The sequence below is a fragment of the Myodes glareolus genome, chromosome 2, assembly GCF_982192425.1.
Source record: "Myodes glareolus chromosome 2, mMyoGla1.1, whole genome shotgun sequence".
Lineage (NCBI taxonomy): Eukaryota > Metazoa > Chordata > Mammalia > Rodentia > Cricetidae > Myodes > Myodes glareolus.
In genome coordinates, this window is record NC_142027.1 from 124,664,665 (window position 1) to 124,684,352 (window position 19,688).

Genomic DNA, 19,688 nt, shown 5'->3' on the forward strand with positions numbered 1-19,688 from the left:
GGAAAGTGCCTGTGGAGGGGATGTCCCTGTGCTGGCCACCTCAGCAAATGGCAACTGTGTAACTGGTAGGGAGAGCATGTTTCAGAGGACAGGAGCCATGAGTCATTGCTCTGAGTGTGGCCGTGGCCATGCTTTTCCTCATTTGTAAAGTAATTGGTCCCACTTTCCTTTGGGGTTGCCCTGAAAACCAGACCTTGAATCCAACAGATAAGAGCACCTGGGTTCTTCTGTGTGTCTGAGGAGTTATTTTTATACCTTGGCTTCTCCTTCATGAGTGGTGTTCCATCTTGCCAATACTGGCCGTTGGGCTGTTACGGGGACAGTTCTCTGCCCAGAGCTGGGCAGGAAGTGTTGAAAGTGAAGAGCTGTTAACTTGATTCAGCGTTCAGGTTCATCAAGGGCCATTTGGTGCAAGGGTCAGCAGAAAGCAAACATTCAGGGCTTTGCGAGCCATGCACTTACTGTGGGTGATACAGAATCAGTGCCTGCTGGTCGGTGCCAAACAAACTTCTGTGTGGACTTGGGAATTCAGATTTCAATCATTTTCACGATTGTGAAATAGTCTTTCTACCACTGCGTTTAGGAACATAAAAAATGCTCTTCAGGGGTGACGTTTAGAAGCACTCAGAAATGGTCTGCCCTTTGACATACAATCATTGTAGAGTGTCCTGCAGTACAAGCCTCAACAAAGCTAGGTTGTCCCAAACGCCGGCACTTTCATACCAAGAAGTTAAGGAAAACCTCGAACTCTGCCTGTTGTGTGTGCGAAGGCAGACTTTGAGCAGTCCGTGCTGTGAGATCTGAGGTTCTTACGGAGTTGTCCAAGCCACAAACCATGTGTTAGTTGTGTCTGTGTGCTTTCAGTATTAAGGAGCGGAAAATCGGTGTGACGGTGTTGAAGGCACATGCAGGATCAGAAGTGAGAGAAACATGACACTTTCTAGAGCAATACAAGTCAAGTCTTCGCCAAATAATTGGATCTCTGTGAGTTCAAGACTAGGCAGAGACACATGGTGAGACCCTGTCTCAAAAAATAAAAGAAATCAAGGATTAAAAAACTGATGGGTGATGAATTTGGCTGTGCACTCCTTTAATTGCAGCATTTGATTTGCTTTTTGGTTTTGTTTTTTGTTTTTATTGAGGCAGAGTAGCTCTGTGGAGTCCTGGCTGTCCTGGAACTTGCTCTGTAGATCAGGCTGGTCTCGAACTCATAGAGACCCTTCTGCCTCGGCCTCCTGAATGTTGGAATTAAAGGCGTGCGCCACCACTGCTCGGCCTCATCAAGAGTTTTGCGGCCAACTTCGATTATATAGTGAGTTCTGGGGCCAGACAGGACAGTATGTAGCAAGATACTGTTTTTAAAAGGAACAAAGGCCAAAAAAGCAGCAGAGCCAAGCGTGGTGTGCCTGCTGTCCCAGGAGTTGGGAGAGCACGGCAGAAGGGTTCTGAGTTCGAGATCATTCTGGGCCATGTAGGGAGATCTGTCTTCTAAAATCATGCATGTGATCTCAGCATTTGGGAGGTGGGGGCAGGAGGATCAAGAGTTCCAGTTCCTTCTGGGCTGCAGTGCCGAGGCCAACTTAAACTATAGGATCCACTGGCTCAGAAACCAAAACCAAAACCAGTCAGAAAAGCAGGCCATGGGCTGGATTGACTGCTGGCCCTGAGGAGGTTGTGTGCTAACTCTGGGTGAGGGTTGAAGTGAATGAAAGGGTTCAACTTTGGTTGTTGTTAGGTGTTTCTAAGTCTCCTTAGACCATGTATTTGTCACTGAGATAGTAAGGAATTAGGGTCCTTTCAGACCAGATGTTGGGGTTCCCACCACAGTCCTGCTTGTCTCGAGTGTCACACACGGAGGCGCCAGCTTCCTTCAGGACTCACCAGGAACTTGGCAGGCTGCGTTGCGTCTGTATATTCCCCTCCATGGCGGAAGTTCCAGAGACACCTGTTTTCCCGTTTCACAGATGAGCCAAGAAAGGTCAGAGGTTTGCCTGCTGGTGGGATCCGGCCCTCACCTGGAGGGTCTGTCTCTGTTCCCTTTTCTCTGGGATGTTGTCAGAGGCCGAGAAGGAAAGCTGGACTCTCCTCACCAGGAGACACTTGCTCTTTTCCTTGTGCTGCCGTTCGTAGGTGACATGGTGTTCCTCCTCATATTTGATGCTTGCTCGTTGTCTCGCTTGTGCATAAGCCAGGCCCCTTTCCCCAGAGTCGTGCTGTAGAACAGTGAGGTGCCAGCACCCATGGTGCAGGGAAGAAAGACAAGAAAAGAGTATAATCTTCAGCTGTCGAGATCCGTGCTGGGGTAGTGACGCATCGTTACATTCTGGACCCTGTGCCACTTGTGTGAAGAACAATTGTGTGTTTTCTTCCTCACAGTCTAGCAGAAGGGCTGATAAGATGAAGACCGAGGTTCAAAGAAACCAAGTTATCTGTTGCCTTCACAGACTAGTGTTTTCTTTCCTCCTTAGATTGATCGTCTATCTATCTATCTATCTATCTATCTATCTATCTATCTATCTATCTATATTTTGATTACGGGTCTAGACTTGCTCGGGACTTACTGAGAAAGTCACCCTCCTGCCTTCCTCAGCCTCCTGAGTGTCGGGCTTACAGTAGTGCATCACCTCCCTGGAGTTTATAATGCTTGAGGCTGAAGCTGGCACCTTGTGTGTATTAGGCAAGCACGCTACCAATCGAGCCAAATTTCTAGTTCCAGAAATGAGACCATGTGTGGGTGCCTGCCAGTGTGTCTAGGCCAGCAGACAACCTTGGGTACCTTCCTGAGGAGTTACCCACCTTGTTTTTATAAGGCAGAGTTTCTCACTGACATGCATCTCAGTGAGTATAGGCTAAGCTAACTGTCCGGAGAGCCTCCTCCACAGGGGTCACTTAAGACCATTGAAAAACACAGATATTTACATTATGACTCATAGCAGTTAGCAAAATTAGTTATAAAATGGCAGTGAAAATAATTTTATGGTTGGGGGTCACCACAGCACGAGAGGTATAGCATTAGGAAGGTTGAGAACCACTACTCCCTAGACTTGCCTGCAGTCCGATCTTAGGGAGGCTTTTTCTCATCTGAGGCTCCCTCTGACTGTAGTCAAGCTGATATAAAGCGAGCCAATACCCACAGACGTTGGCTGGCTTAGAGTAGCGGTGAGGAGAGTGGCAAGCTCTGTAGGAGAAGCAGATGTTGGATGTGGTGGGGGAGGTGCTTCTTCATGGGATCTGGAGTCCCATGCTGGTCAGTGAACAGTGTGTGCATTCTATCCCCAGGGAGTCGCCGACTGGTGGATGTGATGGATGTGAACACCCAGAAGGGTACCGAGATGAGCATGTCCCAGTTCGTGCGTTACTACGAGACACCAGAGGCACAGCGGGACAAACTGTACAATGTCATCAGCCTTGAGTTCAGCCACACGAAGCTGGAGCACCTGGTCAAGCGCCCTACTGTGGTATGCCAAGGCCTTCATGGCCCTTCCTTGTCTGCCACCCACTTGCTTGCCATGAGGCCTGGCCCTCGGCTGCTTGCGCCTTGAGACGGAATGGGTGTGAGATGGAATGGCTGGGTGGGCAGTTGAGGGTTGGATCCAGGGAGGCGTGGGTGAGGCAGCCTAGCTGAAGGCACCCAGGGACAGAGGGGTAGTTCTTTCTGGAATGTCTGCAGGAGACACGAGGGTGCTTACAATGGACTGGCTTTCAGGTGGACCTGGTGGACTGGGTGGACAACATGTGGCCCCAGCACCTTAAGGAAAAGCAGACGGAAGCCACAAATGCCCTTGCAGAGATGAAGTACCCCAAAGTGAAGAAGTAAGATTGCCTGGCTGGCGGTGGGACTGGGCAGGGCTGAACCCCAAACTTGTGGGTATTTGCAAGGGATTTCTTGGTCCTCGATGCGAGTCTCAGTGTTGCTTCAGAGGTGAAGGATTGACCCCTGGCTGGCACACAGTGATCACCCTAGAGGTGAGTCTCTGGGTGTGAACAAACTGGTGTCTCAGCTCCGTGGTATGTAGGCCTTTGGGTGCTGTGATGGGTCAGTCCTGCCTTCCTGTTGGCCTTGGAGCCTCTCCACAACTGCTCTGGAGGTCTGAGAGGAGTGATGGGAACTCTCTCTGTGGAATCCATGTCTGGGTATGGGTACAGTTTTCTGGTTTGGTCTGTACCCTCAGTGTGACATTGTCCCGGGAGTAGCATTTTCAGAGGACCTTGCTTTTGGAGCAGCACAGAACTCAGGCTGGGCTGGTGTCTCTCACTTTAAAGATTTCATTATTTAATATGTGTGTGTGAATGCCTGTGGTGTGCACCACGTGTGTGCCTTGTGCATCAGATCACCTGGAAAGATAAGGAGTGGTGAACCGCTAATGTGGGTGCTAGGAGCTAAACCTGGCCCCTCTGTGAGAGTAGCAAGTGCTTTAGCCACAGAGCCATCTGTCCAACCCGTTTCTCTTTTCTTTGGTGTTGAGATGTGGAACTTCTGATCCAGAAGCACCCTCCCTAAGCAAAGTTCAATGTCAGTCACCTGATGTGCCTTCAGTGGTGCCCTGTGGATTGGAGGGTGGTCGGGATGGGGAAGGTAACCCCAGTTGAGAGCAGAGAGAGACCTCGGTACATGTCACATGACCAGCTTGTTCTGAGCCTGCTGTTCAGTATGGACACTGGTACTTGGGGGGCCTTTCATATTCAGGGATTTTAATAATGGGCCATCTGGAGAAGGAAGTCACCTTAGATAATCCTGCCATTTCAGACCCTCTGTTTCTCTCCCTGAAAACGGGAAGGGGATACTGGCTTCCCAGAAAGACCATGTGCTGGCAGCCTGACTCCATTAGCATCTGTGCTTAGCTCTGCTGCCAGCCATGCCCCCAGGAAATCTCAGCCATGAACTCCTCGTTTCCCCAGCCCTCCATTCAGCCTGTATTGAATGCAGACAGTGTGCCGGCTTTGTAAGGCAGCTAGCACTCTTGGCCCTGGATTTTTTAATGTTCCTCTCTCTTTCTGTCACTGTCTCTCTCTCTCTCTCATTAATTCACAGACGTTTTTCTTCCCCTCTAAGCTAAAGTTCAATGTAATCCTTGGATCTGGGCTTTATCAAAGGCAGAGAATATGGTCCAGGTGCAGAGGGAGGGGAGCAGGGCTTGTTTCCAATTCTGTTCTGTTCCGATTGAATCACAGTACAATGTTTCGAGATGGGCAGATGAAGGGTGAACAGGACTAAGGACCTCCATCCTCACGCAGCAGCCTGTTTAGAGCAAGCATGTCTTATAGCACAAGTTGCCATGTTTCTAGATAGAGGGAAATAAATCCAGGCAGGTGAATTCTTTTGAGCCCTTGTTCTCAAGGGATCTTCTTGGAGGGAAGGGGTCATTTAACTTGGGTTTTATTTATTCTTTGTTTTGTTTGAGACAATCTCTTTACTTAGTTCTGGCTGTTCTGGAACTCACTCTGTAGACCAGGCTGGCCTTGAACGGAGATCTACCTGCCTCTGCCTCCATTACCTTAATTGAAGGTATGCAGTACCATGCCTGACTACTTTTCTTTACAATTTGTTTATTACTACTGTGTGTGTGATACGTGTGTGTTGGTGTGTACCACAGTGTGTCTAAGTCGGCTTTTTATGGGAATTGATCACTCAGGTGGCCAGGCATGTGGAGCAAGTGCTTTACCTATTGGGCTGCCTCTGGTTCCTTTGGTGGGCAGAGGAAATGTGGTGACTGGGGAGGGACTGAGAAAAGGAAATGGGGAAGATGAGGCTGGAAGAAAGAAGCAGTGACTGTTTCCATTCACTCAGTATCAGGGAATGGAGCATCTTAGTGGTACTGAGGACACAGACACTCAGTATTAGGGAATGGAGCATCTTAGTGGTACTGAGGACACGTACTCAGTATCAGGGAATGGAGCATCTTAGTGGTACTGAGGACACAGCACTCAGTATCAGGGAATGGAGCATCTTAGTGGTACTGAGGACACGTACTCAGTATCAGGGAATGGAGCATCTTAGTGGTACTGAGGACACAGCACTCAGTATCAGGGAATGGAGCATCTTAGTGGTACTGAGGACACAGACACTCAGTATCAGGGAATGGAGCATATTAGTGGTACTGAGGACACAGCACTCAGTATCAGGGAATGGAGCATCTTAGTGGTACTGAGGACACAGACACTCAGTATCAGGAAGTGGAGCATCTTAGTGGTACTGAGGACACAGCACTCAGTATCAGGGAATGGAGCATCTTAGTGGTACTGAGGACACAGCACTCAGTATCAGGGAATGAAGCTTCTTAGTGGTACTGAGGACACAGCACTCAGTATCAGGGAATGGAGCATCTTAGTGGTACTGAGGACACGTACTCAGTATCAGGGAATGGAGCATCTTAGTGGTACTGAGGACACAGCAATCAGTATCAGGGAATGGAGCATCTTAGTGGTACTGAGGACACAACACTCAGTATCAGGGAATGGAGCTTCTTAGTGGTACTGAGGACACAGCACTCAGTATCAGGGAATGGAGCATCTTAGTGGTACTGAGGACACAGCACTCAGTATCAGGGAATGGAGCTTCTTAGTGGTACTGAGGACACAGACACTCAGTATCAGGGAATGGAGCATCTTGGTGGTAAAAGCAGAGAGATCCAGAGAAGCAGAGCAGCTAGCCACTAGTTCTTACCACTACGAAATCCTCAGACCAAATGGGATATTCTGTCTCTATTAGTTCTGAGACTGAATGCTGTCTCTATGAAACCTCAGACCAAATACCTGAGCTCATGTCTCTTCCCGCCTTATATTCTTCTCTGCGCCCAGCCATATCACTCCTGTCTCCACCTCCCTAGTGCTGGGATTAAAGGCATGTGATCCCAAGTGCTGGGATCAAAGATGTGACCTCTGTTTCTCTTTTAGACTGATTCAATCTCCTGTAGCCCCCAGGATGGCCCTGAAATTACAGAGATCTGTCTGCCTCTGTCTCCTTAGTGCTGGGATTAAAGGTGTGTGCCACCACTGCCTGGTCTCTGTGACTAACTAGTGGCTTAGCTCTGCACTCTTATCTTCAGGCAAGCTTTATTTGTTAGATGACAAACAAAACATCACCACACTGACCTTTGGGGATGAGACCACCAACCGAAGGATGGGATGTCTCGGTACTGGTCTGAAATGAATCATCTGGGAAGGCTCTCTCAGTTGACCCCAGAGCTCTCAAATATAGCCAGTCTAGCTTACCAGGTCACCTCAGGGATGCCCGTCTTGACCTCGTGAGGTGCTAGAATTACTGTCAGGCTGCCACAACTCTGGAGTTGATGTGAGTGCTGGTGATTTTTTTTTTTTTTTTTTTGGTTTGGTTTTTTTTTTTTTTTTAACAGCGACAAAGATGGTTTATTGTACACAAGTTACAATTGGCCACAAGTGAGGACAGAACTAGTCCAGAACGCCATAGGTCCAGGGCAAAGGGCCAGCGGGGCTGTTGTCATGGCGGCAGGCGGTCTCTCGGTGGTCTCTGCGCGCAGGTGGCGAGGTCTCGGGTCCAGAGACTTCTTCCGACTGCAGCTCAGTCCAACTTGTCCCAGCGTCCCGGCCTCCAGCGTCCCTTACTTCTGCTCCTTCGGCCTTCGTGGGTGGACAGGCGGGTTTACTTGGACCTCTGCCTCATCTTTCTTCTCTTGCGCTTCAGCCTACGCATTCTCTTCTTCCTCCACTTCGCTCTCATGGCGCAGGGGTGTCAAGGAAGATGGCGCTAAGGCCGAGAGAGCTTGGTTTGGTTTTTTTGAGACAGGGTTTCTCTGTAGTTTTGGAGCCTGTTCACTAGCTCTTGTAGACCAGGCTGGCCTCGAACTCACAGAGATCCGCCTGCTTCTGCCTCTGGAGTGCTGGGATTCAAGGCGTGCGCCACCACCGCCTGGCCCTAGTTCTAGTGATTTGAATTCCAGTCTTCATGCTGGTCTAGCAGGTACGAGCAGGCACTGAGCATTTCCCCAGTTCTCAGTAGGCAACCCAGGCTTGGCTCAAAGCTCTTATCTTTGTGCCTACACTCGCTGAGTGACAGGGAGGACCTGTCAATCTTCGTCATATGCCCCACCCCCTTCCTTGAGATACTCTAAGCAGAGCAGGATAGGATGCATGCATTCATGTGGGCTTGCATTCTGCAGCTGTTCCTGCTATGTGGATTGGAGGTGTGAGGAGGCTGCTGCCTGGCCTGCATCTCAGCAGACAAGAGGGGATCACACCTGGGCATATGTTTAGGAAGTGAAATAGATTTCCTGGGTGATATGAATGCCTGCTGAGGTCTGCCCTGCCCTTCCGAGGGCTTCAGTACAGTCTGCACACTATGCAAAGATTCCTTCAAATAGTAAGCCCCACACACATTTAGGGGCTCTCTAGCTACGAAAATAATAGGCCATAAATGTATGACTGTTTAGGCTCATGTGACTCAGGGGTATTGATGAGACTGTGTTTCAAATAGATTTCCAAACTCCGTCAGTGGCCATGGGAACTTGCTATAGGATTTGAACCTCGCTAGGAAGGACGGTGTCACCTTGGAGATAGTCCGTTTGTTCAACTGAAAAGAGGGCTAATTTCAAATGTTCATAAGTAAGGTGAAAAAAAAAATCTCACCATGATGGAGTCCTCTGGGACTGTGGAATGGTTCTGTGGAATTTAATTAAAATGACATTGTTTCTGGAAATCACAGTGCTTCCTTGCTGGAGGCGCCTACAGAACAGACAGCTGATGGCCCTCCTGAATGGAAGAAAGGTTTGCGTGGTGGAGGGGAATTGTGACTAACACTAGGCTTTTTTTTTTTTTTTTTTTTTTTCCTGCCTCTAGGATTTATACCGCTTCATTGTGGTCAGAGGTTTGGAGGTTTGGGAATTTTAATAGGTTTTGGTTGAGATTCTTAAAGCGGGGGAAGGTGAATGGACCCTAGGTACACGAGACGGAGGGAGAGGAAAGCTTTCTAGGGGGTGTTAATGTATTAGTTATAGTGCAAGAGGCCGCTTTAAGCTAGCCGCATCCCCATTCTCACGGGGCACATGTTGTGGTGGGGACAAACATGCCAACAAGGAAGTCGTGTAATTGAATGTGTCTCAGTGGAACACAGAGCAGCAGGGTACAAAAGAGCAAAGCGGGTGAGCCATGAATGCCCATAGCACCTGCATCTCCTCTGTCGCCACAGCCTCCTGCTCTCCCCTGCCAAGATGCTTTGAGTGGGTAAAATTAGTCACCTTGGAAAAGTCCTGCCTAGACAGTGACAGTACTGGGGAGTATCCCTGGCTTGGTTGCTTATTGTTGCTTAGCCATTACCCTTAACTTTAACATCCTTTGGAAAAACAAAACAAAACAAAAAACAGGACCAGGTGTGTTGGGCTCATGTCCGCAATCCTCCCAGCACCCGAAGGGATAAGGCAAGAGGATCACTGTGAGTTCAAGTCTAAAGCAACCACCCCCATTCACCCTTCAACACCCCCCCCCAAAGCTTAAGACACCGAAGATTATGTCGGGGAAATCTAAGAACAGCAGGGGGGTTTTGCTCAAGGGCTCTTCAGAGCTTTGTCAAGACTTCGGTCTAGGCGTGACGGTTAGAACCAGGCTTCTTAAGTGGAGCCTCACATGGCGGCTGGTATCAGTGGACGTTGAGTTTCTCACCATGTTGACCACTTCACAGGGCTCCTTGAGTGTCCTCTTGGCATGGTAGCTGGTTCTTCAGAGAGAGTGCTTCTGGGAAGACTCGAGAGGCCATAGTGCTCTTATGACCTAATGTTTTCTTCTGACTTCTCTTGTTTTCGTTAACTAGTCCAGCTCACACCCCAAGGGGGTAGGGATGGAGCTCTACCTTTTTTATTTTTTATTTTTTCATTTTTTTCCTTTTTGCAAGGGTGGTGATTTCTTTGAGACGAGATCTCATGTAGCCCAGGCTGGCCTCAAATTTGCTGTATAGCCAAAGATGACTTGAGTTATGTGACATGTCACCCCCATGTCTTGTTTTAATTTTTTAAATTTTTATTTTATGTGCACAAGTGTTTTTCTTTCATATGTATGTATGTACATATGTGCGTACTATGTGTCCCTGCAGAGACCAAAAGAGGGCATTTGGTCTTCTGGAACTGGAGTAACAAACAGTTGTGAGCTACCATGTGTAGGCAGGGAACCAAGCCTGGGTCTTCTGCAAGAGCAGCAAGTGCTCCTAACCACAGAGCCATCTCTCCAGCCCTCCCAAGTCTTGTTTTTATGTGATGCTGGACTTTGAACCCAGGGCTTTATACTGTCCAGGTGAATCTGCCAACTGAACTACATGCCCAGATTCCCGCCCCCCACCCCCAAGCATGTGTACATGCCAGACAAGTGCTCTCCCATGGAGCCGCAGCCCCAGCTTAGCTCTATCCTTTGAAGGGAGGAGCTTGAAAGAATTCCTGGGCATTGGAAACCTCCACCATCCGATAAGTCTGGACATGTGTGCACCTTTTCCACTAAGGAGGATTGGGTATGGTAGTGCATTGCATTGTTACTTCTAGCTGCTGAAACAGGGTTTTTGGCAGTGAGTGTTACTAGCGTAATGATAGGTTGTGGACCCACAGTCAAGGAGCTCAGAATCCCAGCAAAAAGGGGGCTTCAAATAAAGCATATGTTTGCAGCCCAGATGACTGCAAAGGGACTTGACCTACTCACCCACCCACACATACTCACAATTTTACTGTATGTTTTGCTCTGCTGACTAGAAAATCTGGGGGATATATTGGAAGGAGAAGCTGAAAACACAGAGTGACAGTTTTACTGAATGCTCAGGCGTCAGGCCAGCGTGCACTTCTCCTTTTCGCTGGGAGACTCAGCTTGTCCTTCTGTGTGGAGGCTTTCTTTGCCCTGGCCTGCCTGGCATCTGCAGCAGATGTGAAATGTGGAGTATCGTCCTTAGGTGGGACGAGAGGTCTCCCATGTGGTCCCTTCTCGTTTGTTAGAGCCACGTGCCCCATTCAGTCCAGATGTTTGCTGCCATCCTAAGTGTTCGCCCATGTCTTACCAGGTAGGGAAACAGTCATGGACAAACACTGAACTCCAGAACTCGAGATTCTTGGTACCTTAAAAAAAAATCCTCTCATTTGAGCTGCCTAGTCCAGATCATAGGGTGGTCTTCTCTGCCAGCTTTCTTTAACTCCAAAGACAAGAATCCTTGCTCAGAGACACCTCCCGAATGAAGAGTGCTCACACCTAAGAAAGAGAACATTCTCCGGAGCTTATTATTTTTACCTTTCAGTAGGGAAAACATACCTGCTAAGAAAAACAATCTAACCAGTTGCAATCTAAGAAGGTACAGGGAAGGAACTGCCTGGGCCATTAAACCCCTGAAAATGAGCTCAGTGTTTGCGTACTTGATGTGGGGTGAAGGGGTTGAAAGGTGGCGTAGAGGCTACACTGTTTTTATAGGATCTGAATGTAACCAATGGTTACTGTCAACACTTTAGTTAGAGCCTATTAACCTTGTGGCTTTCCATGATATACAGTGTTTGGCCAAAGAATGGAATTTGGTTTCTGCCGACATCTCCTGGCTCCTCCTGGCTTTGGAGGAAGGGTGACTTTTGAGTTGAGTTGAACTCTCTTTTGCCTAAAGTTAGCAAACGATTGAAGTTGGCCTGTGACATCAAATTTTGTTGGTATTGGCCAGGTAGATCAGGATGGGACTGGGAGATTTGCCACTTTTAGGTTAGTGTCCAGGATGAGGGGCTGTGCTGCTGAACATTGGCTTCCTCATCTGAAATGGTGGGGATGAGCTTACAGTGTGTGAAGTTTGGGTTGAAAAATGTAGTTTCTAATTATTGGATATGTATCTAAATTCCTGCAATGATTTCTATGTCTGTAGGGTTACAGGGCTATTGAGGGTCAGGTAGGGGAAGAGTCTTCTAGAATGCCTAGCTAAACTTCAGCTTACCTCCTTCTAGGAAATTACTGGGGAGAGGGGAAAAGTTGCACAAGGTCACACAGCTAGTAGGGCCAGAACCTCACCCCTCCTCATCATAGACTTTCCAGAAGTCTTAGCTGTCGTCCTCCCTCCAGCTATGCCAGCCAGAGTGGGGAATATTTAAGGCAGGTGGCTTTATTAGATTGCCACCTGGGCAGTAAGGTGTGGAAAATCTGCACCTAGTAGTCTCCAAGCTACTGCCTGGGAGCTTAGGAGTGGGCTAGGGGTCCCGCTGCGGCGCCGCGTGTGGCGTCGCGTGCTCTAGTGTGGCCGGTGCTCCTCTGTCACCGCGGCCTTTCCACCTCGCTGGCGGCCTTCGCGCCGCGCGGGTGTTCAGTTTCAGTACTGGGATGAGCGCAGGCAGCGCCTGTCTCCCCGAGGAAGAAAGGCGGCGCGAGAGGGCCCCAGCGTCCTGGGCTGGGGCCTGGCAGCGCGGTGGAGGGGACTCGGCTGTCTGCGGTCGCCCCACGGGTCTGGCGCGCAGTGCGTCGAGCCTCTGCGGAAGGGGGACGCCTGGGAGCCGCTCCACGGCCGCCGCCGAGGGTAACCTCCTTTGTGGCGCGTGGGGCGGGTGTGGGTGGCCTCCTGCCCGCGGGATGCTCGGCCAGCATCGCTGAGCTGTTCTTTGTGTCTCCGGGGCGGGTTGGAAGTGTGGGGTGTGTACGTTTGCGCCCGCGCGGCGCCTCCAGTCCGCCACCCGTCGCCAGCTTTCCTGAGTCTCTCCATCAGACCTTAGCCCGAGGGGATGCCACCTGGGCCATCTCGGGGAGAGTTTCTGGAAGTTGGAGGGAGAAGGGCGAGGTGGGGCCGCCCAGCCTCTGCAGACCCCAGGCCGCGCCCCAAAGTTGGTGAGGCAGGTGCAGTGCCCCCTCATACCTCGAGCCTTCCTCTATCCCGGGCCTCCAGCCCCTCAAGGACTGTGCTCCTTGGCTACAGATTTTTCAGCAATTCTCAGCTGCTAACTTGCAGGGTGCATAGAAGCCACCTGGTGTGGTGGGGGCAGGGTTGGGGTGTCGCGTGCGTGGCTGTCCAGCCTTGCCGTTGCGGAAACCTGCCTGCTAGCCTGCCTAGCTGGCGGGCTGGCGGAGGGGAAAGCTTAGCTAGCGGCTGTGGCACCAAGCCGAGCCAGGGTGCCCATGTGACTGCGGTGTGCTTGGGAGGAGGAAGCTGTAGAGGTCAGTGCAAAGGCGTCACGCCAGAGCGAGCAGGAGCGAGGAGGAAGCCCCCAATCAGCGCGGGTGGGAGCCTTGGGGTGGCAAGCTCAGGGTTGCCTTTGGACTGCAGGGGCCAGTACAAAGCCACACTCTCTCTCTGCCACTTTGGCGTAATGAGAGGGTTAAGGGCTTGAGGGCTGGAATGGACACCGAAAAGACGGGTCCACGTTAGAAGAGGATGGTCTGGAAGGAAGGTTCTAACACAGCAGGTCCCTGAGGGCAGGGCAGACGCTTGGAGAACTTTCCCTGCCTACACAGCCAGAGAGAGCCCTAGTTTTCTATGTGAGTGGTTGGGGCGGCCGGGGTGGGGGGGCGGGTCTGGAAGATGGGCTAAGTGGGAGTGACCCATTTGACCAAGCAGTCCCAAGGGTCCTAGAGCTGGACAAACCAACCCTGGTTCTTTCTCCCTGCTGTAGGTGCCCCGTGGGCATCCAGCTACAGGCTGAAGGAAGCCTGTTCTCTTGGCTCCACCCCGCATACTTGAATTGTTTTCTCTAGTCTGTGTTCAGCAGAGGTTAAATTGTTTTCTCTAGTCTGTGTTCAGCTGAGGCCTGGAGGGGGTGGAAACCAAGGTTAGATTAAAAAAGAAGAAAAACAAAAAACCTATGAGGAAGAGCTGGTTTTAGGGAAATGAAGACTAATATTTTGAAGTGGAACTTAGAGGAAAGAGGCCAGTGTGTCCATGAGGGTGGGGTAGGGTAGGGCTTTAGGACCCTTCCCCCCATTCTTTGGAGGGAAGATCTGAGGTCTTAAGTTAGGACCTGTTTGCATCGCCTTGGGTGGGCGGGCCGGCAGGGTGTGTGTGGAACCCCAGTCAGGACTTTAGCAGCCCTAGTGCCAGCTTCGTGACAGTCCTGGGCTGTCAACTACACCCCTCCGATGGGGTTGCTAGGCAGCGGGGCTCTGATGTACAGGGAGGCCTTCTGATTTGTCAGACTCCTGCAGACACATGGTTAAAGCTCCTTCCAGCCTATCCGGAGGAGGGACGCGGCACGCTGCCTGCATATAGCCGAGCCCCGGGTCCACCTGAACAAGAGGTGCAAAAGGCAACCAGAAGGAGGGGGCTCCTGGAGCGCTCCAGCCTTCAAACCAGCCCAGCCCCACGCCCCCCATTCTCTCCACTGGGCTTGCTGCTGGCTCCTCCCTGCAGGTCCCCGCCCCATTCTATCCCTGTTCCCCAAACCACGGAAGAGCAAAGTGCAGCAGGGAAAAGAGGTCAGCGGGGTAAGCGTGTGTGTGGGCCTCTGTAGCTGCCAAGATGGGTAGGAGGGAGGGGAGGTTGCTCTTTGTGCCCCTTGGGGTTCTTGTGGGTAGGGGTCAGTGGTAAGAGCGCTAACACCTAACACCGTTGTTGGTCAGGCCTGGACCTGGAAGCCAGTGAGGTACCCCCGCTTACTCAGGCTCTGTGAACCCCTTGGGCTGGTAGCATGTAGGGGGAGGAACGAGAACTGGACTGCCTGCCTCTTCTAATGCTTATCAGGGAGGGAGCTGCTATGGGTTCCTTCTCACCTTGAATGCACAACCTGTGATCCAGCGTCTATTGCCGGAGTTCTTCGCCCCTCTCCAATCCCAAGACGTCTTTGAATTCCCCCACTTAAGATAAAGCATCTTTGAGATAAAATTCACATATCGTTCACATAGAAAAAGTGTGCAACCCAGTGTTTTCTAGTGTGTTCACAGAAAGGTGCAACCACACAGACAATTTTAGATATTTTCATCCCAACAGGATGAAACCCCCACCCATGTTAGTGTAATTCCCACCCCCACCCAGCCCCTGACCACCACTAATCTGTGTGTGCTTCCTCATTGGATTTCCCTAATTTAGGATGTTTCGTGTCTGCGGAACTGGGTGGGATTTCTAGCCTCATTGCTTACTTGGCGAGCCATTGCATCATTTAACTTTATCAGTGTAGCCTCAACTGCAAGGGGCTCATCTGCAAGGGCAGGGATCGTCTGCGTTCTTACCCATTTCTCTCAGTGCTGAGCTTCAGTGCTGAGCTTCATTCCTGGGCTGGACTACTGATTGAGTGGAAGAGATGAATGGGGACTGGTAATTGGCAGACTATGCAGGTGGTTTACTACTGAATTCCAGGGGGCCCAGCTGCTACAAAGGGGGCTGGCAGCTAGGGAGAGCTGAAGCCATCGGGATCTGTGAAGGAGCGGAGCAGAAAGGAAGCCTCGGAGTTGGGCAGGGCAGCGGCGGGGCGGGGGTGGGTGTGGTTAGGGGTCGAAACTGATAGTGGCCTGTGGGTTGCCAGTTCTCTTGGGAACTTGAAAACCAAGATGCTGTCTCTGAGCTCCGGGGTGGGTGACCCATGCTTGAGATTTGTCACCTGATCCCAGGGGCATCCCCCAGGAGGGAAACTCCACTTAGATTTCAATTTTTAAAATAAGAAGAGGAAATTCCCCATCTGCAACCTTTAAAAAAGGGCATTGGGTCAGGTGGCTCTGAAGGGTTTGCTCGCCCTGTGATTTGGGGCTGACTTGTGCATTCTGCCCCCACTCCTGCTTCTGTACTGCAGGTACTGTCTGATGAGTGTGAAGGGTTGTTTCACTGACTTCCACATTGACTTTGGAGGTACCTCTGTGTGGTACCATGTTTTCCGTGGTGGCAAGGTGAGTATCTGTAGCTTTTGTAAGTACTTCAGGCCGGTTTGCACCTCCTAAGAACCTCTAGCATGAAATTCCTCGACTTTGTCTCTGGGTCTTTTAACTTCAGAATAGAGGTGGCAGTCGCTGCCTGCCTCTGAACAAGAATGCTTTGCACCAGAGATAGACATCTCTCTGAAAATGAAGTAGTGGGGCATATTATATTCAGGGTGCCTCTGCTAAGTCTACTTTTATGGGCAGCATCCCTGCATGGATGTAGGTGATGCAGGTGTTTCTTGAGGATACCTGGAACATCTGGGTCTTCAGGGACATCCATTTTTAACGACAGTGTTAGAAGAGACTCTGAGAGGAAGTCAGCCCACTTGATTCCAGATGTTTTTCCTCCTCCAAAGTGAGCACAGGCAGAGTTTATTTATTGGGGCCATTTTATCAAACATCTTAGGAAATTCCCTTCCACTTCTCTCGCTACCTTCCAGACAAGCCTGTGGCTCAGGAGAGAAACTGCTCCACCCAGCACAGGAAGTATTCCTGCCTTGGTATTTCAGCAGGAATGGGGATACCCCAAAGGCAGCCAAAACCCTCCCGCCCTGCTTGGGGAGTCCAGACAGAAGGATTTGCCACCCTCCTTGTCCCTCCCCAAGTAGGTGGGGCTCTTTGGGGTTTGTTCAGAGTCTGGAAGAAATCAGAGACTTCAGCCTAACTGCTTTTTTTCCCTCTCAAGATCTTCTGGTTGATCCCTCCAACCCTGCACAACTTGGCACTGTATGAGGAGTGGGTGCTATCAGGCAAACAAAGTGACATCTTTCTGGGAGACCGCGTGGAACGATGCCAAAGAATTGAGCTGAAACAAGGCTACACGTTTTTCATCCCTTCTGGTAGGTTCCTGTTGTAGGCTTGGGGTTGGTCAACCACTGGTTCCCCCAACATTTGGAACAGCCTCCTGCCTCCCTGAGGATTCAGCCAGGGTTGGAGGCCAAGTGAGGGCTTCTGTGGGCTTTGGAATTAGGAGAGCCATGGGTAAGCCACGAGAGTAGGTCTGGTGGTACAGAGAAAACACAGAACCTGAGTTGCTATACCTGTGGGTCGGCCCTCCGTGGCCCTTAGAGAAGCCTTGGGTCCTTTCTCTGGGGACATTTGAATGTCTATCTTGGGCCTTCCTCTAAAACAGTAGTTTTCAGACTGTGGGTCACAACCCCTTTGGGGGTCAAATGGCCCTTTCATAGGGGTCATATATCAGATATCCTGCATATCAGATATTGTAATATCAAATATTTACATTATGGTTCATAACAGTAACAAAATTACCGTTACGAAGTAACAAAAATAATTTTATGGTTGTGGTCACCACAACATGAGAAACTATATTAAGGGGTCACAGCTTTAGGAAGGTTGGGAACCATTAGTCTAAAGTTTTCTGTGTGAAGATGACAGGCCCCTTAGGGACTGAAGATGAGTGCCCCACAGACGTGAATGCAAGCTCTAGGAAAGGGTTATGAGTCCTCTTAGTTGGCACTTGGCTCTGCTGCCTCAGTGTTCTCTCCTTAAAAATGGGCCAAGTTGTATGGACTTAGTGAGTTCAGACCTCCTTCCTCTAGTTTCATAGAAACAGACGAGAGAGGGCTTTTAGCTATAGACCGAGTTAACTAACAGAGGTAGCCAGTGACCTAGGAATCGGGGAGTTCTATGTGTGAGGGGGAGGGGTGTGTCAAGTCCACACGTGGGAGCTTGTATATTTCTTGGTAATTAGACTTTGGAAGCCATGTCAACCAGAAGAAAGAGTGGCAGGAAACGGTTGTGGTAGGAGTTTAAAGGAGAATTGTGTTGGGTATCTAAGAAAGATACACTGGAGTTGGCAATGACCAGGTCAAGGAGGCTGGTTCTAATGTGCCTTGTGGGTATCAAAACCAGTGTCTAATCAGAAATAAGATCTAATACAGTGTGACACTATGGGTTGAATGCATAGAAGCAGTATCACATGTGGGTGAGCAGGGCCTATAGGAATACATTTTAAGCTTGGTAGTTTTCTGTTTGTTTTTTTTTTGTTTTTTGTTTGTTTGTTTGTTTTGGTTTTGTTTATTCAAGACAGGGTTTCTCTGTAGTCCTGGCTGTCCAGGACTCACTCTGTAGACCAGGCTGGCCTCAGACTCACAGAGACCTCTGCCTCTTGAGTGCAGGGATTAAAGGCGTGCGCCGCCACCACCCTGCAAACTTTTTTTGAGTTTGAAAAAATCTACCTCTGTCTTTATTTTTCCTACTTTGTTGCTACCAGGCAACATTAAAAGATAAAAATTATATTTTATTTCTATATTTGTTTCATGTGTGTGTGTTGGGGTGGGGACTAGACTTTGGAGGTCACAGGATAGCTTGAGGGGATTGATTCTCTCCTTCTACCATATGGTCCTAGGGATCAAACTCAGGTTCTCAGGCTTGGTGGCAAGTACCCTTACCCCCTGAGCCACCTTGTTGGCCCCAAGATTTGGATTTTAAGTTTCAGGGACCTAAGTGAATACTTTAGGTTCTCTTGGGACCTGGAAACTCCCCAGCATCTAAACCCTTTGATCCACAGATACACACATTTGAGTTGTATGGTCGTCTGCTTGTGTTTTGCACGGAGAGAGCCTTGAGGGAATCCAGGAGGCTTTAGAAGTGTTTCTGTGTTGGAGAATCTGGTTCTAGTTCACCTCTGACCTAGGTTTTCATTTCCATGGTGATAACCATAAATTTTAATTCTTCTTTTTTTTCCCTTTTTTAGTCAGCTTTTTTTTTTGTGTGTGTATTGGGATGGTGAGGTGTTGAGGCAGGGTTCCACATAATCTAGGTTGGCTTTGGTTTCACTATGTAGCCGAGAAAGATCTTCAAGACTGCTCCTCCTGCCTCTACTTCTGAGGTGTTAGAATCATAAGCATGTGGGACCGTATCAAGCTTGAGATAGATTTGATATATAACCCAGGATGGGTTAGATGTCATGATCTCTTGCCTCTGCCTTCCAAATGTTAGGACCATAGGCATATACCACAATGACCAGCCTCCACAGTCTTTGAATTTGTCTGTCTGTCTGTCTGTCTGTCTATCGATCTACGATCTGTTGAGGAATGAACCCAGGGCCTCACATACACTGGCTAAGTGCTCTGCCAAATGAACTGTAACACATCAACCCACCCTAGTAAGCTTAGACATGTTTTCTGCTGCCTTAAGCGCTAAGTGTCCTCCTCTGTCTCCCACTAGGTATCCAGTTGTTTGAAAGTTCCTAGGAGGCTGATGGGTTAGAGTGGTTCAGTTTGTATCACCTTCCCTTCCTGTGTCTGAGGACAGAGGAGCTATGTAAGTTCAGCACTGGTGGCTCTTCAGTCTCTATCCCTGGACAGGCCAGGAAAACTCCCATCAAGAGGAAGATCATTGAAGAGAACCGAGAAGTGGGAAGACCCAGAAAAGGGAGCCTGCTGGCCAGCATGGAGGCAGAGGAAATGGTAGCACAGGTCAGAGTGCCAGGAGCATCTAGTGAGGAGACCACTGGGGTCACCCTGGTCCTTAGAGGCAAGCATGAGTCTCAGGCAATAGGAAGTCAGGGGCTATGTCAGGATGATCCAAGGGACATCTCTTTTTCTGATGTTCTGACTGTGTTTGTGACCTTGGCCTCCCACTCTGGCTGCAATAGACCAGGTGAGTTATGGGTAATAATTCTGAGCAGGAAACATTCTATGTCCACTATTTGTTTTTGTTGTCAATGTATAAGGGAAAACTCAAGCCCTTCTTCCCCCTATGCCCTTTTTACCAAAAATAAAGATACCTGACCAAAGGTCTGTTTCTCAATTGATAAGTTTCGGGGTCAGGTTTAGGTACCTAGGTGTACTTAGTTTTTACACCTACTCACCTGGCTTGTATTCTGTTCTCCCTTCCTGACCATGTGACTTTGGGAAACTTCCTTTCTC

The 19,688-nt window shown here is 49.6% G+C and overlaps 1 protein-coding gene across 9 annotated transcripts in view; it reads left to right on the forward strand.

The window, feature by feature from the left end:
* The window catches only part of Kdm2b (lysine demethylase 2B), a 129,247-nt gene that overhangs the window by 25,731 nt on the left and 83,828 nt on the right, over positions 1 to 19,688 (forward strand). For 7 of the 9 annotated variants that reach the window (XM_085679490.2, XM_048447329.3, XM_087903654.1 and 4 more), the window contains exons 5-8: positions 3,280 to 3,458; positions 3,707 to 3,813; positions 15,672 to 15,765; positions 16,481 to 16,634. In XM_085679490.2, the coding sequence (XP_085535616.1) occupies positions 3,280 to 3,458; positions 3,707 to 3,813; positions 15,672 to 15,765; positions 16,481 to 16,634 (534 nt within the window). Of the gene's footprint in view, positions 1 to 3,279; positions 3,459 to 3,706; positions 3,814 to 13,225; positions 13,432 to 15,170; positions 15,200 to 15,671; positions 15,766 to 16,480; positions 16,635 to 19,688 lie in introns of those variants that run through there. The other 2 variants (XM_048447334.3, XM_048447333.3) reach the window with 2 other exon arrangements.